The sequence below is a fragment of the Hippocampus zosterae genome, chromosome 18, assembly GCF_025434085.1.
Source record: "Hippocampus zosterae strain Florida chromosome 18, ASM2543408v3, whole genome shotgun sequence".
In the NCBI taxonomy this organism is placed as follows: domain Eukaryota; kingdom Metazoa; phylum Chordata; class Actinopteri; order Syngnathiformes; family Syngnathidae; genus Hippocampus; species Hippocampus zosterae.
In genome coordinates this window covers 15197326-15211841 of record NC_067468.1, presented here as the reverse complement: position 1 = coordinate 15211841, position 14516 = coordinate 15197326, and the positions used below count along the sequence as shown (strand labels likewise).

Genomic DNA, 14516 nt, shown 5'->3' with positions numbered 1-14516 from the left:
CACGGCAAATGATCGCATTAAACAGTTTGGCAGAACGGGATTTCTTTCGAGGAGAAGACGTAAAAGGAGACGGACGGGAACAGGGAAAGGAAAAGCGGCACGTTTTGGGGGTAAAAGTCTGCCTCACGAATGGCCCGCTAAACCACATCCGAGAGGTTACAACCGTGAAACTCGCGCGTAAACTCCCAATCTGGAATTGTCGCACCGTGTCGAGCGCCGGGTGTCAAACTCAAGGCACGGGGGCCATATCTGGACCGCTGCGTCATTTTTATGTGGCCCACAAGAGCAAATGAAACCTGTCAACTTTGATGATGGTCGCTAAAATCAGTAGCGAGAATTTGAATGGACTTATCTCGTAAATAACGGCGACATTATAAGCGAAATAACACACTAGTGGACTTGTTCGCCATCTTTCTTGGTCGTACGCAACAACTATTTTATTCGGTATGATTTTTGTGTGTATCCATACTCGGCCCTTCTCTTGGTGCGCCGACGTGTTTCCTTACAAGTCGCTCACATTGAACTGTGTGTGTCTGTGTGTGTGTGTGCACGAGCGTGCACAGGCGCAATAACTTTCTGGAATGCTGCAGATGTCTTTCCATGAAAACAAACTTGCAATCTGTTTCTTATTGCTTTCCTATTTGTTCTGTTGGACTCAAAGCAACGGCTCCATCTGGCAGGCTGCGCACGTGAGCGCTAGCGCGTGCGTGTCGATGTCAAGGTGGAGATCAAACGGAACACGAGCGTCTTGTCCGTCGCAATTAACACGGTTTCGGAAAATTTCAGTCCGTCCGTTTGTGTCCACGTCATGATGAAAACCATCCGTGTGCATAGGTTGCGTTTTAGTATAGCTTTCGTCGTATGTTTGTTTTTTAGTACAATACGATCGGTGGGTCTTACCCATAATGCTGTCTGTGCCGTTGGTGGGAGCGGTGGAGCAAGAGGCGGTGCTGTAGTGATTAGCCCCGCCCCCGCCGCCTGCTCCTCGGTGGAAGCTGGACATGGGCGGAAGGCTGGAGTTGATGTCTGCTGATGAATGCGCTGGGTAGCTCTGCCCGCCCCGGAAACGATAAAAGAATGAAGCGGTCACAGAAGTGCATCGAGCGGGTATGTAAAGATGACGTTGAGATCAACATCTGGAAAAACGGTTGCGAAATCAATCGCATCGCGGCTCACCAGTCTGTCGTGAGGGTGAACGCCACAGTAGGAGGAGCTCTGGGAGGGGCCGTGGGCGGCGTTCCCGCCTCCTAACATGCTGCCGTGGTAACCCTGTTGGCTGAGATTGCCGCTACTGCTGCTCCAGGGTTCGCCGCTGTGGTGACCATCTTAAAACGAGTTCAATAAAATGGCGCAGGTGACATACAAAACATTCATCTGTATACAGAATGTTTCAAGTGTAGAGAATATGATGCGACATGTTTTTTTTTTCTCCTACATTGAGTGTACCTGGCATAAAAAATGAACTTGGGAAGCCAGAACTCGTCGGTTTGGAGTTGGGATAGCCCGGCGAATCCCTGTTGTAGTCGGCTGTGCTGGCAGATGGAGCGTAAACCTGCAACAAACAACACACACATCTCAGAAAGACTCACACACAAACGGTCTGTCATCTCTATTGGCTGATGGAGTGAGACTTGATTGACATATCTCTAAATCGACTTGTTCCTCAAGGGGAGGCGGGGCTTAACGCATTTTCCCGGGGCCTCTGCCTGTTGTACGGAAAATACACTCAAAGCCGTTATCCGCAGTCCATCAATCCAGTCGTCCGTCCATCAGTTTTCCACAACGCTTATCTTGTTCAGTGTTACAGGGTGAAGCCGAATGCCGAGTGACTTTGGGGCGCGAGGTGGATTTCAACGTGCGGCTCACACACCGTTGATGTCGAGTGAGCGCTACAGTTGCACAATTTCCCAAAGAATTTTTGCTGAGCGTCACAAATTGCGGAGACAAAGTGATAAAAAGCTCCATGGGCAGCAGTTGTTTTTAATAATGACAAGGTTCAGTCATACACTAATATTTTTTTTATACATAAACACTAAGCAATGTAAATATTCCGTGGCGCCCCATTTTTTAAAAAAAACGCGTAAGTGGAAGAGATGTTTATATCTGCACTGGAAAAAAAATGGTGCCTTGGATGAACTCATTTTATTTTGGCAAGAGGCTGCACACAGTAGAATCATCCGTTTTTTTTAGGAGCATTTTAAAATTGAAATTAAAATTGAAAAAAAAAAAATTGCCCAACTCCGCTGCCGTAGCTTGGCTATCGTTGGCTCGTTTTCAGTGCTAATGCTAGCATAGTATTGCTAGCATTAGCTGCTATTGCTATTATAGCTGCTATTTTGTTAAAGCTAGACATACAAGACTCACTTCACTTGTATTCTTTGGCATTCGACTCGGCATGACTTAGATTTGTTCTTGATTTTACTGTTTGCTGCTTTCTACCGCCTTTATTACCGATTTGTCATACTGTTTATTGTGCATGTTAAATCGCTCCATGTACAGCACTTTGTATGCAGCGATGGCTGTTTTTAAAGTGCTCGAGAAATACTGTTGACTTGACTTGACCTGACTTAAAATATCAAGTAGATGTTTAGCCTACTTAAAAAAATGACATGACTTAAATTCCGGCAACCATTAGTTAAAAAAAATCAATTCATCACACCATTTTTTTTTTCCCCGTGCCTGGAGTTTGTCTGGCTGAACAATCTTGCCTCACAAAAGGCTAAAAACACACCCATGGCAAACAAGCCCCAACCTAATATTGTGATGCACTGATAGCTTGCTTCAAAATTCTTTTGAGAATAACCATTCTCTTGACCGAGCCAACCCGCCCACTACTTGTGACTCAAACGGTGTTCGACAAAGCAGTCGCAACACGTTTTCTGCCCTCCTTTTACTCAGGCTCGGTTTGATGTGCAAAGGAGGAACAAAGCGTTGATTTTCTTCTCGGAGGGGGAGCAAAAGTGAGACGCCTTGCAAGACGCGGGGAGGCCCGTTATCACTCAAAGCAGGTGACGTTGCAGCGGCCACACGGGGAGACCAAAGGGGGCTCGCCGTTACATTCCTCTGCTTGTGCGTGTTAGGAAGTGCGTGCGCGCATATAGCGTGCAAACACTCAGCCATGACGCGAGCGAGCTCGCGCCGGATGACGCAGGCCCCGGAACAACTGTTAGAGGCTCTCCTCTCCTCCCCCGCCATCTCTCGCCGAACATTTTTACCCCATGAAATCAATACGCGGCGGCGAGCGCTTCAAATTTGGAGTGTTTTCACGTGAGCGCCGTATAAATGAGCTGCAGATGCATCGATGAAATACAGATGACCTGCAGATGAAAGGAAAAAATAAACACTTGGGGTGCGAAAAAAAATCTATTGCCTTCCTCAGAATCAGTATTAGAAACAGAAATTGTCCGGAAAATCTGACAAACTCTTTCCATGCTCGGAATCAGATTTTATTGTTCACGCGATTCAAGCGGCGGAGGCCCCGCAACAGCCAGACGTGCGCAGGTGTGGGAATGAATGAAAGAAATGCCTCAATTGAGTTATTAATATGGGATCTGCTGACGCGGTGTTGCGTCAGAACACTCCGGAGATGAAATCGGAAACATCGGCCCCGCTGATGGAAGCAAAGGAACAAAGTGAGGATTAGCATGAGCCTGCCACCCAATATAACACGCTTTAATCATGGGTCAAGCACGGTATATATAGATATACATTCATTCATTCATTCATCTTCCGAGCCGCTTGATCCTCACTAGGGCCGCGGGGGTTGCTGGAGCCTATCCCAGCTGTCTTCGGGCAGTAGGCGGGGGACACCCTGAATCGGTTGCCAGCCAATCGCAGGGCACACAGAAACGAACAACCATTCGCACTCACACTCACACCTAGGGACAATTTAGAGTGTTCAATCAGCCTGCCACGCATGTTTTTTGGAATGTGGGAGGAAACCGGAGCACCCTGAGAAAACCCACGCAGGCCCGGGGAGAACATGAAAACTCCACACAGGGAGGCCGGAGCTGGAATCGAACCCGGTACCTCCGCACTGTGAAGCCCACGTGCTAACCACTGGACTACCGGGCCGCCCATAGATATACATATATATACATATATGTATATATATAGACTTGTGTGAAACTTCCCCGCAAAATACAAAAAAACTAAAACTAAAGTAAACTAGGCTGCAGTGATGATACAAACTGCATTCCTGATTTTTATATTTATGAGATTTATATATTTTTTTATTTTCATTTTTAAATGCTAAATAACTCTTCTTTTGTTTTCTGGAACAAACAACAACTGTTCAGCTGTCAGCACTTTCAGCTAATAGGAGACACCCACATATTCATAATATACTCCCACTCCCCTTTTCAAAAGGCATGTAAACTCATTTGATGTCTTTGTTTTCTGCCTTCTAACAATTTTTTACAAATTTTATTTTATTTTATTGTATTTTTTTAACTGTGTATCAAACCCGTAGCGGACGGATACGGTGTTACAACTGATTTGGTCCTGAGAAAGTTGAACTAAATGGCGCAAAAGCCCCATTTACAGACAGCACGCTGCAAAAAAAAAAAACTATTTAAAAAAAAATGGATGGAGCAAGAAGGCGCTTCTGCTGAACTGTTGTTGCTTCCAACAATCGGGCACACAAATGCACGCGGCGCACGCACGCACGCGCACGCAGTCTGTAGTTGAGATTAGAGCTGAACTCGAATCCCCTCAAAACCCCTTCCTCCTTTTCTGCTGTGAGAACTGAACTCTCTGATCATAAAACCACATTCATTGACACAAACGCCATCGGAAAAAAAAAAAACACACACACACACACACACACACGGGGATATGTTTTTCCGGCGTTTAAAGAATTTGAATTTACGTCCCAGAGACATTTTTTTCCCATTGAATATGTTATTTCAACTGCTGACGAAAGGATGTGGTGTGTGTGTGTGTGTGAGAGAGAGCTGGACATACAGAAACAGGTGCAGCAGAGAGTGTTCAAGTATAAAGAATGCAAAGGGACCCCAATAACAAACTCTTTGCAAACACACACACACACACAAAAATGCACGCACACACACATTGGTATCAGTATTCCCATTGTAAGCCGATCCGAAGCCAGTCAGAAAGCTCTTAATAGTGTTGTCACTCCTTTCACAACTGTTGAACTTAAGATGTCAGGGAGGAGAGGAGGAGGTAGGGATAGGGGTTGGGGGGTGGGGGTGGGATCAGAAACCTCAACGGAAAGCAGTCAAAACAACAGTAATAGAAATGTAGACAGAATTATCACTCCACATTACTCTTCAAATTCTTCCATTCTAATTCGAGACGTCAGAATTTTTCAAGATGTTGTTTTCAAAATGAGACGCGCAGGAAGTGATGACGCAGATTCTTGCAGGGAAATCTGAAGAGTTCTTATCCGATCTACGCGACAAGTGCACAACGCAGCTAGGGTCCAATCAATTGTAATTACATATGAATAAAATCCAATTGCAATTTAAAATGTCTAACGGCTGAGACCCATCCCACGAGTTGATTCATTTTCTAAAACCCAATCGCCTTCAGTTCAATTGACTTGAGAATCTACACAGGTTGTGATGCGAGATCCACGTGGACGCTGTCCACGCCGAAGAGCGAGTTGGCAAGAGGCCGAAAATTCCCACCTTCAAGAAGCAACGTGAAAAGTGAAGAATGTGAAATGAAAACAGCAGACGCTCATTTGAATATCCCAAAAAAAACTTCCAAGCGCACGACAATCACGCCGAGTTCCGCCATTCTTGTTTTGACGGTGATGTCACAAAAACCCGAGACGCGTGCCCTGCATTTTAACAGACCGCTTACCGTTTACAGCCGTCAAGCTAACGTCAAGCTAGCGCCAAGTAACGACAATAATGTGGGCGCGATGGAAATATTCCAATGTGGAAAGCGGAGATGGTGTCATGGCGACTTGCGAGCTAGGGGGGGGGGGGGGGGGATTCATGGTGACTTGCGAGCTAGGGGGGTGGGGGTGGGAATCACCACTGGTCCCTAGCCATATAAAAGATGTCATGTTGGGATTGTTTCGTTGACTCGGACTTGTGACTCATCATATTTTACTCTGCCGCATCTATTACGACTCCACTGGAACACATCGAAGCGCATATTGATCTTTTTTGACATTCTTACTGTATTGCACCAAATGACAACAACAAAAAAAGGCCAAAGAGCCATTGAACGGACTCGTGACAGTTTCAACCTGTCGTGACGGCCCGACGATACAGAGCCAAATAAAACCCAGCGGAACCTGCGTTCGCAGAACATCGCATCGCCCTCGGCAACGGCGGCAGAAAATAAAGACACATTCCAGTGAAAACTGATTCCTCATGGGGCTCAGACACACACACACACACACACACACACACACACATATATATCCCCCCGCACACAAGCAGCAGCTGCGTGCTGGCTAATCTGAATCAAAGGTAAAAACCAAACGCTTTGTTGAAGTTCTTTGGAATTAGCATACAGTCTTCAGAAATAATAAATCATGGGTACGAGAGGATAGATGTGAAATGTCTCCCCCCCCACCCCCCCGTCATGTAGCGATCGATGGAGACGCACTGTCCATGATTCCTTTGAAAACGACGAGACGGAAGAACGAGCACTGTGCGAAATGAACTTCCATCATCCGTGGCGGCCATTGCAAAAGGAAAAACGCAAAGGAGCATCGATGAGTACTCGCATAGGAGTGGAGCACGTTAAGAACTTCGGAGGAAATCGCCATTTTCCGTTCAAACTGGACTATTGCTACATTCCGGAGTGTTGTGAAGTGGCATATCTCTCACTTGGAGCAGCTCAAGGTTAGCATTCCGGCAGAAAGAAGAGACGAAACACGTCTCCTGACCTCGACGAGCACATCTTGAGAATTTGAAATATTTGATTGTGCTGAGAAGAAAAAAAAAACCCCAAAAAACAACGCGGACGTTTTATAGCTTCCTCTACATTTGGCCAAAGTACTTAAAAGTACTTAAAAGTACTTACAAACTCATAAATACTCATGTCTGAAAACAGATCCATAAAGAGAGTTGATGTCACTTTTTAGAATGAATATAGTTTCCAAATCACAACGAACAATGCAATCGCCGCCACATCTCGGCGACGGGGCAGCACTTGACACAAAACCGGCAGAAACATTTCCGCTCAACATTCCGATGCAACTCGTTTGATGGCCATCGTGTGTTTTCTGGAACGCGGCGCTCTTAGCAAGTCTTCAAGTCACATTTTTTTCTCTTTTGAGTTCTGCTCAATTCTTGCGGAAACGCAAAAAGAGAACATTTGGACTGACTTGGATGTTCTCGTCAGTGGTTTTGCCCCTTCACTCACGCACGCCGCATCTCTTTTTGGATTCAATCGCCGTCTCCTCTTTCGATCTCGACTATATTGTCATAAAGGGAGCAAATAAAACAAATGAAAATAAAAACATACATTTTCCACAGCAAACACACTACATGTAAATTAGACACGTTTTCCTTTGTAACCACCTCGCTCACTGACACGCACGCACACACACACACACACACACACACACACACACACACACACACACACACACACGCACACGCACGCACACACACACACACACACACACACACACATAGCGTTTACCACGCTTCATCCAAAGCAGATGTGCTGGAATGTGAACACTCAAAGGAGCAGTCACGAAACCTCTTGACACACACACACACACACACACACACGCATGCACATGCACTACCACACAACAACACACATTTGCGCAGCCCGCTGCACCTGTGCCGATCCATTTTTTTCCCCCCCCTTCTCTCTTTGTTTCCCCTCTCTGCATCCTCCTGCTTGTCCTCTGCCTCTCATTCCTCAACGGCTGAGCTCTCTTTCATCCTTCACAAACATTTCAGCACCACAGGGGGTGACAAACAGTTGCCAGATCTGAATAGAAGTGTACTAGTTGAACGTATCATTTGCTAGTATCTCCCCCCCCCCCCCCCCCCTCCCCACGGTTGGCTCGAGTACCTCAGGACACTGACCCGATCTGTCTACCTGCCTGATTCATCTCCCCCCCCCCCCCCCCCCGCCATAATACTGCACTCAGAACCAGACCCGAGGCAGACGTGGTTAAGTGACTCAAACATGCCGCAGACAGATCAAACATATTTTCGGGGGGGGGGGGGCTTTCTGTTTTTTAGATGTATTTTTATAGAGGAGATCTGAGCCACGGTCTCAAAGCCCTCTGAAGGTTAATTATGTCCCTGATTCAAACCACATGGAAGGGAGAGGGGGTGGGGGGGAACGGTGCATGTGTGTGCGTGCACGCGTGTGCGTGTGCACACACGTGTTTGTGAGAAAGCGGAAGGAAATCCCACCGAGCCGAGCCCTTTTATTCTACCAACCTGCAATTGGGCTAATGTGAAGCAGATGTACGTGCACACACACACACACACACAAACGTTCAGTTTGAGCACGGCTGCTTAATGGAGTCCATATGAAGAAATCCAGGATTTTTGGGGAAAGGAAAAAGAAACAAATAAAAGAGCGAGTAGAAAGGCAGAGGGAAATGAAAGCGCGAGCAATTTCATTGGGGGGACGCGTGGTGAGAGGCGAAAAGGGAGATACTCGTCAAATATTAGCTGATAGGTAATGAAACAGGACAGGAAGCAATCAAATACATTGAGGGCGAAAGATGGAAAACACACTGGTGGAACTCGCACATCTGCAAAAAGTACACGTGGGTAATTGAAAACACGCCTTCGCGCCAACACACACTTGCGCACGCACGCACACACACACACTCTTTCTTATCCTCCCCTTCCTCTCTCCTCATGGAGCTTCAGCTTCCTGTGGATTGATTAGAGCCCCCAATGTGAAGATAAGTAGACTCAGCAGGTCTGTGTGTGTGCGCGCACGCACGTTTAGAAGTATTCGGCACCTGTGATCGGTGAAGGGAGGGGTGGGGGGGGGCTGCGTTAGACAGAAAACAGTAGGGTGGTGGGGGGGGAGGGCGACCGAGCAGGAGCAAAGGAGAAAGGTGCGACACACAAGTGAAAGTGAGCTGAGAGGAGCTGGCTACGTCATAGGGGGGGGGGGGGGGCGGAGTATGTCGAGGTGGGGGGAGGAATTCAGCTTGAAGTTTCATTGCACGGGAAGACAAAAAAAAAAATGAGTCAAGGAAGCATTTTTATATTCCCGTCCATCATCATCGTTCGATCTCCTCCGTCCCATTTTACTACAAGAGAGCTATAAGAAAAAAAGAGAAAAAAAAGAAGTTTTAGGGATCCTCAAAACCGATTCGCTAACATGACATCATAAAATCGGGAGTTTCTACTCGTATGAGTCCTGCCCGGCAACACCGAAATTCTTTCAAATTTCAACCCCCACAATTCTGTTGTACGACAATTGACTGCCCGGGCGTTAGTTTGTCCACAGGCGTGAATGTGTTTCGGATTGGCCGCAGTCATTTGTAGGCAGCCGTCACCAACATGGTGTCCGCCAAATCCAGGAAGACCCCCCCCCCCCCCCACCCCAAGTCCAAATTCAGTAGCCAACAGACCTCTTGTAAGAATAGCTCGCTGGTTGTTTTCATGTGTTATTTTGCAGTATTCTTTTTTTTGTTTAAATCATACTTGCATTATATTTAGTAGGGCGGCCTGGTAGTCCAGTGGTTAGCACGTTGGCTTCACAGTGCAGAGGTGCCGGGTTCAATTCCAGCTCCGGCCTCCCTGTGTGGAGTTTGCATGTTCTCCCCGGGCCTGCGTGGGTTTTCTCCGGGTACTGCGGTTTCCTCCCACATTCCAAAAACATGCGTGGCAGGCTGATTGAACACTCTAAATTGTCCCTTGGTGTGAGTGTGAGTGCGAATGGTTGTTCGTTTCTGTGTGCCCTGCGATTGGCTGGCAACCATTTCAGGGTGTCCCCCCCTACTGCCCGAAGACGGCTGGGATAGGCTCCAGCACCCCCCGCGACCCTAGTGAGAATCAAGCGGTTCGGAAAATGAATGAATGAATGAATTATATTTAGTAATAATAATTGATGGAGGAGGGGGGGGAGTGGGAGGGATGATCTGAAATTTTAGGTTTCAGATCATCCGCCGCCTGAGCAAGGATAGGCGGGGAATTCCAAATGAATGCTTTTGACTCACTACCAACACAAGCACAACAAAAACGCAATTTAGCTTTCGCGGGAAACGTGCAAAATGCAAGCAAAGTGCCTGCAAATGGATCAAAGGTCTTCTTCTGCCCTTCTCCGCTCCTTCTCCTGCGCTCTCGTGAGGCAGCAGACTGTTTATCTATTATTGAGTGGTGTTCTCCAGCACCGCTAACCTATTTAGCAGCTCCCCTTCCGTCCCCTTCGCAAAGTTATCCGAGTTCACTGCTTTGCTGAGAGCTGAGTGCAGAAACCAAAGCCAAACAGCTCAAGAGTCCCAGATTTGAGCAACCTGACCAGATTTCCTCCAAGTGAACACGATGAGGAGGAAACTGAAAGCGAAAAGTGTGGAGTAGTCGCGTGCGTGTTGATATTGTGGCCCCGTAAATGAATTCAAGATGGCGTTTTCTCTCGCCAACATCAAAGGTTCAGACAGCCAGTGACGTCGCGGCGTTTTACAATGACCACTAATTACACACATTAGCTCTGCGGAATGCGGGCGTCTTTTTCAGCTGCCTTCTCGATATATGCCGTCGACGTGGACCAGCGCGAGCGACACAGACCGACGCCGACGTCGGGAGCAGCTCGTCCGGGAGGTTCATACCGTCCCAAGCGGTCGGCTTGCGCGACACCAAAGCGGCAGCGTTTTTGGCGAACACTGAGTTGTCTTCCAAATCAAGGCTGATTGATGCACACAGGTTACAATTTCTTCAATAAGACCTCAAACTAAATATCTTTTCATTTCCAATCATCCCATTTTCCGAGCTTTGCATCGCAGGAAATTGAGTATCTTCTCAAAACACACCGACACAATTACAAAAATGGAAACCGGAGGCTCATCGTGAACGTAATACGATTTGATAATACCCGCCTCCCCCCTCCCCGGACCCGCCCCCATTCCCCCAACACAGGAAATAATCAGGGGTCCGAGAGTGAGCGTATGTTGTTTGTGTTCTTGTGTGTGTGTGTGTGTGTGCACATTTTTGTGAGTTGTCTCGGTTATCCATCAGATGAAGGAAATCACAAATGAAACTTTTGGCTTTTCGGAGCAACGAAAGCCTCCATAAGCGCGCGGAAAACACGGAAAACTTAAAGATCGATTTGGTTGCTCCTCAGATGCATCGTCACATGTCGATGCCTAATAGGGCTGCAGGGCGTAGCAAAAAATAATAATAATATAAAAAATATATATATATATCATGATGGCAATAGAGGCCCATACAATATGATTATTACAAATGCGCGCAATATGTAATTGTTTGTTTTTTTAATCTGAATTTCATCAGTCCAATGTGCATCTCACCATCCAATCAGGGATGCATGTTTTTTTTTAAACTTCTTTCATTAGATTGTAAAAATGTCATTTATGTAGCTACACATTAAATATTCATTCATTCATTCATCTTCCGAGCCACTTGATCCTCACTAGGGTCGCGGGGGGTGCTGGAGCCTATCCCAGCTGTCTTCGGGCAGTAGGCGGGGGACACCCTGAATCGGTTGCCAGCCAATCACAGGGCACACAGAAACGAACAACCATTCGCACTCACACTCACACCTACGGACAATTTAGGGCGTCCAATCAGCCTGCCACGCATGTTTTTGGAATGTGGGAGGAAACCGGAGTACCCGGAGAAAACCCACGCAGGCCCGGGGAGAACATGCAAGCTCCACACAGGGAGGCCGAAGCTGGAATCGAACCCGGTACCTCTGCACTGTGAAGCCGACGTGCTACCCACTGGACTACCAGGCCGCCCACACATTAAATATTACAATAATATTGAAATTGCTATATTGAAATCCCATATCGAGTGTTTTTTTCCCCCCAGCCCAAATGCATATTAGTAAAGTCTAATTTATTAAGAGGTGAATTAAAATCGTGTGTGTGTGTGTGTGTGTGTGTGTTTGTGTGCAAGTGTGCGGAAGTGTAACCGCTCTTCCACATCTGTGTGTGCACAAGTGTGTGTGTGTGTGTCTGAATGCTTTCTCCATCTGTGCGGGTGAGTAACGAGGTGGTTTTGCATGTCTGCTGGCACACATGAGAACCTTGCTAACTGTGTGTGTGTGTGTGTGTGTGTGTTTATTCATGATTTTTTTTTTTTAATATATGATTTATATATTTTCTTGTCTGTGTGTGAATACTGCTTTTCAAGCCGGAAAACAAAAAGCCTTCTCCACAGGTGACGGTTCTTTACAAGTCTCTTCCACACTGATTTTTATTAGGCTCCCATTTTCCTTTCAACCACCAGGACTTTTTTTTGGCAAAGGAATCACACCGCCATTGTTTTTTTCCTCCACTTCTGTTTCACCGATTTCCTTTGATTTAATCACTGCCACATGCTGATGACTGCCGGCCACTGTTAGCGGGAAAACAGCTCTAAACACACACACACACACACACACACACACACCACAAAGTGAAGGCTAGTATACTTCGTACTTCTGCAACACTACCTGCAGGTGGTTTGCTTGATACGCACAGATGTGCAACGGGTCTAAAGGTGCTGTGTGTTTGTGACGGAGGCTCAAGAGTTCAACACACGTGCACACACACTCCTTTAAAAATAGCCAAGAAGACATCTGGCCCGGTTTGGAGGATTTTTTTTTTTTTTCGCCCTCCTTTCCGATCTTGACCTCATAAATAGCAAAATTCAAGTACGGAAAAGACAATTTGGCCTGAAATCGACAAGACCACACAGGAAAAGTGAATGAGAGAGAGGGGGGGGGGGCAAGAGAGAGCGCTTATGAGACCTCAGCTGCAAACGAAAGGAGAGCGTGGGTCTGCTGGAGCCTGTTCCGGCTGATTTCGGGCAGGAGACGCACCCTGGGCTGGTTGCCAGCCAATCGCAGACAACGCACACGCACATCACGACAAACAACAATTCGCACCGACATTCACGGCGAAGGACAATCTAGAGTTGCCAAGGATTACAGTGAGGAACCACACGAAACCTGCAAACTACACGCTGGAAGGATTCGAACCCGTAACCCGTGAGGAAAAGCCTCGTAGAACAGCTCGATGCTATTCAGTGGCATTTTATAGTAGCATAGCATAGTAGCCTCATTTACTTGTGCTTCTTTGCTCAAGCCTTTAAAATGGCTAGACATGCCTGCTGACATGGAGAAAACAAAAATCAGAAAAAAAAAAACATCACATACAGAAATGTGCGTTCAAAATATATGTCCAAACTGAATGCTTCCGTTGTTTTAAAGGTCACGAATACATCAGCGTTCATTCAACATTTACTCCTCGTGTCCTTGATTGTCATGCTACTGATTGATCATCATCCCCGGAAGGGTTGCAAAAGTATTTTAATGTCATCTTTGAATGCGCCAGCGACGAAAGTTTATGGAGTAGAACGTGACCAGTGTCACTAGAGCACCAGGTCGGAAGAGCAGCGTTGCCAAGGCAACGTGCTGGCAGGCAACCGCACGCGGCCCAAATGCTAAGATGGCGGCCGCCGCCGCGTCAATTATTGAAGACTGCAGACGGAGGGTGGGGAACAGTGAGCTGTACACCCTCGGATGCCGGGTCACAGTGAACCCATCGCCATAGTGACGCAGACTGGCAACACGTGCCCCCCGCTCAGGCTCACCATGGCAACCGTAGCATTTGCTAAACATACCACATGCCACACGCACCAAAATGGCTGCCGAGTCCCGATTAAAGAAAAAAAAAAAAAAGCAAACGGCTCAAAATACAATTTACAATTATCTGGAAATAAATAAAAGGTTGATTTAGACCAAAAGGCACCACTTCAGAGAAAGAGAGAGAGAATATGTGTTAAAATGATAAACACATCAAGATCCACAAATACATTTAATCGTCCATCTCCATCATTTTGGCTTGTCGGGACTTGAATCCCTGACCTCTTCATGTCGAGAGAGCCTGCGCAGCTATTAGCTCATCCGGCTGCTGGGTTACATCACCGGATGTTGGTGATTCATTTCAAAAGAACTCTTGCTCACTCCAACGGCGATGACAGACAGACAGACAGACAGAAAGACTCAAGAACCAGATTGCTCGTGCTGGCCAGAACTGGGACTGGAGCATTCCTCATTTGTGCCAGAAGCGAGAAGAAAAGATCTAATGGAATGTCCAACACTGCACATGTGGAACCGCACTTGATCTATTGTTTGTGACTGAATAAAATATGTTTGGTTGTTTATAGCAATGACCTGGAAAAAAAAAAAACCCATACGCGAGCGTGACTCTTGTGTTTTTAACTTAGACGAGAGCACCAATGCAGTCCTGGAATCAATATCTGATCTAAATTGTTGACTCCGCAATCTGCAAAGCTTCATGCCACTCAAACCGCTTGAGTTCCTTCGGAACGGAAAGCAGAAACGACTGAAATCCAAGCCGATTAGGC

General features: G+C 46.7%; 1 protein-coding gene across 13 annotated transcripts in view; it reads right to left on the bottom strand.

Annotated features, from left to right (window-relative positions):
• LOC127591168 (transcription factor 4-like) overlaps positions 1 to 14516 on the bottom strand; it is a 116904-nt gene that overhangs the window by 17705 nt on the left and 84683 nt on the right. For all 13 annotated transcript variants that reach the window (XM_052051010.1, XM_052051013.1, XM_052051022.1 and 10 more), the window contains 3 exons: positions 1447 to 1552; positions 1177 to 1325; positions 901 to 1051 (listed from right to left, as the gene is read on the bottom strand). In XM_052051010.1, coding sequence (XP_051906970.1) covers positions 901 to 1051; positions 1177 to 1325; positions 1447 to 1552 — 406 coding nt within the window. The remainder of the gene's footprint in view (positions 1 to 900; positions 1052 to 1176; positions 1326 to 1446; positions 1553 to 14516) is intronic.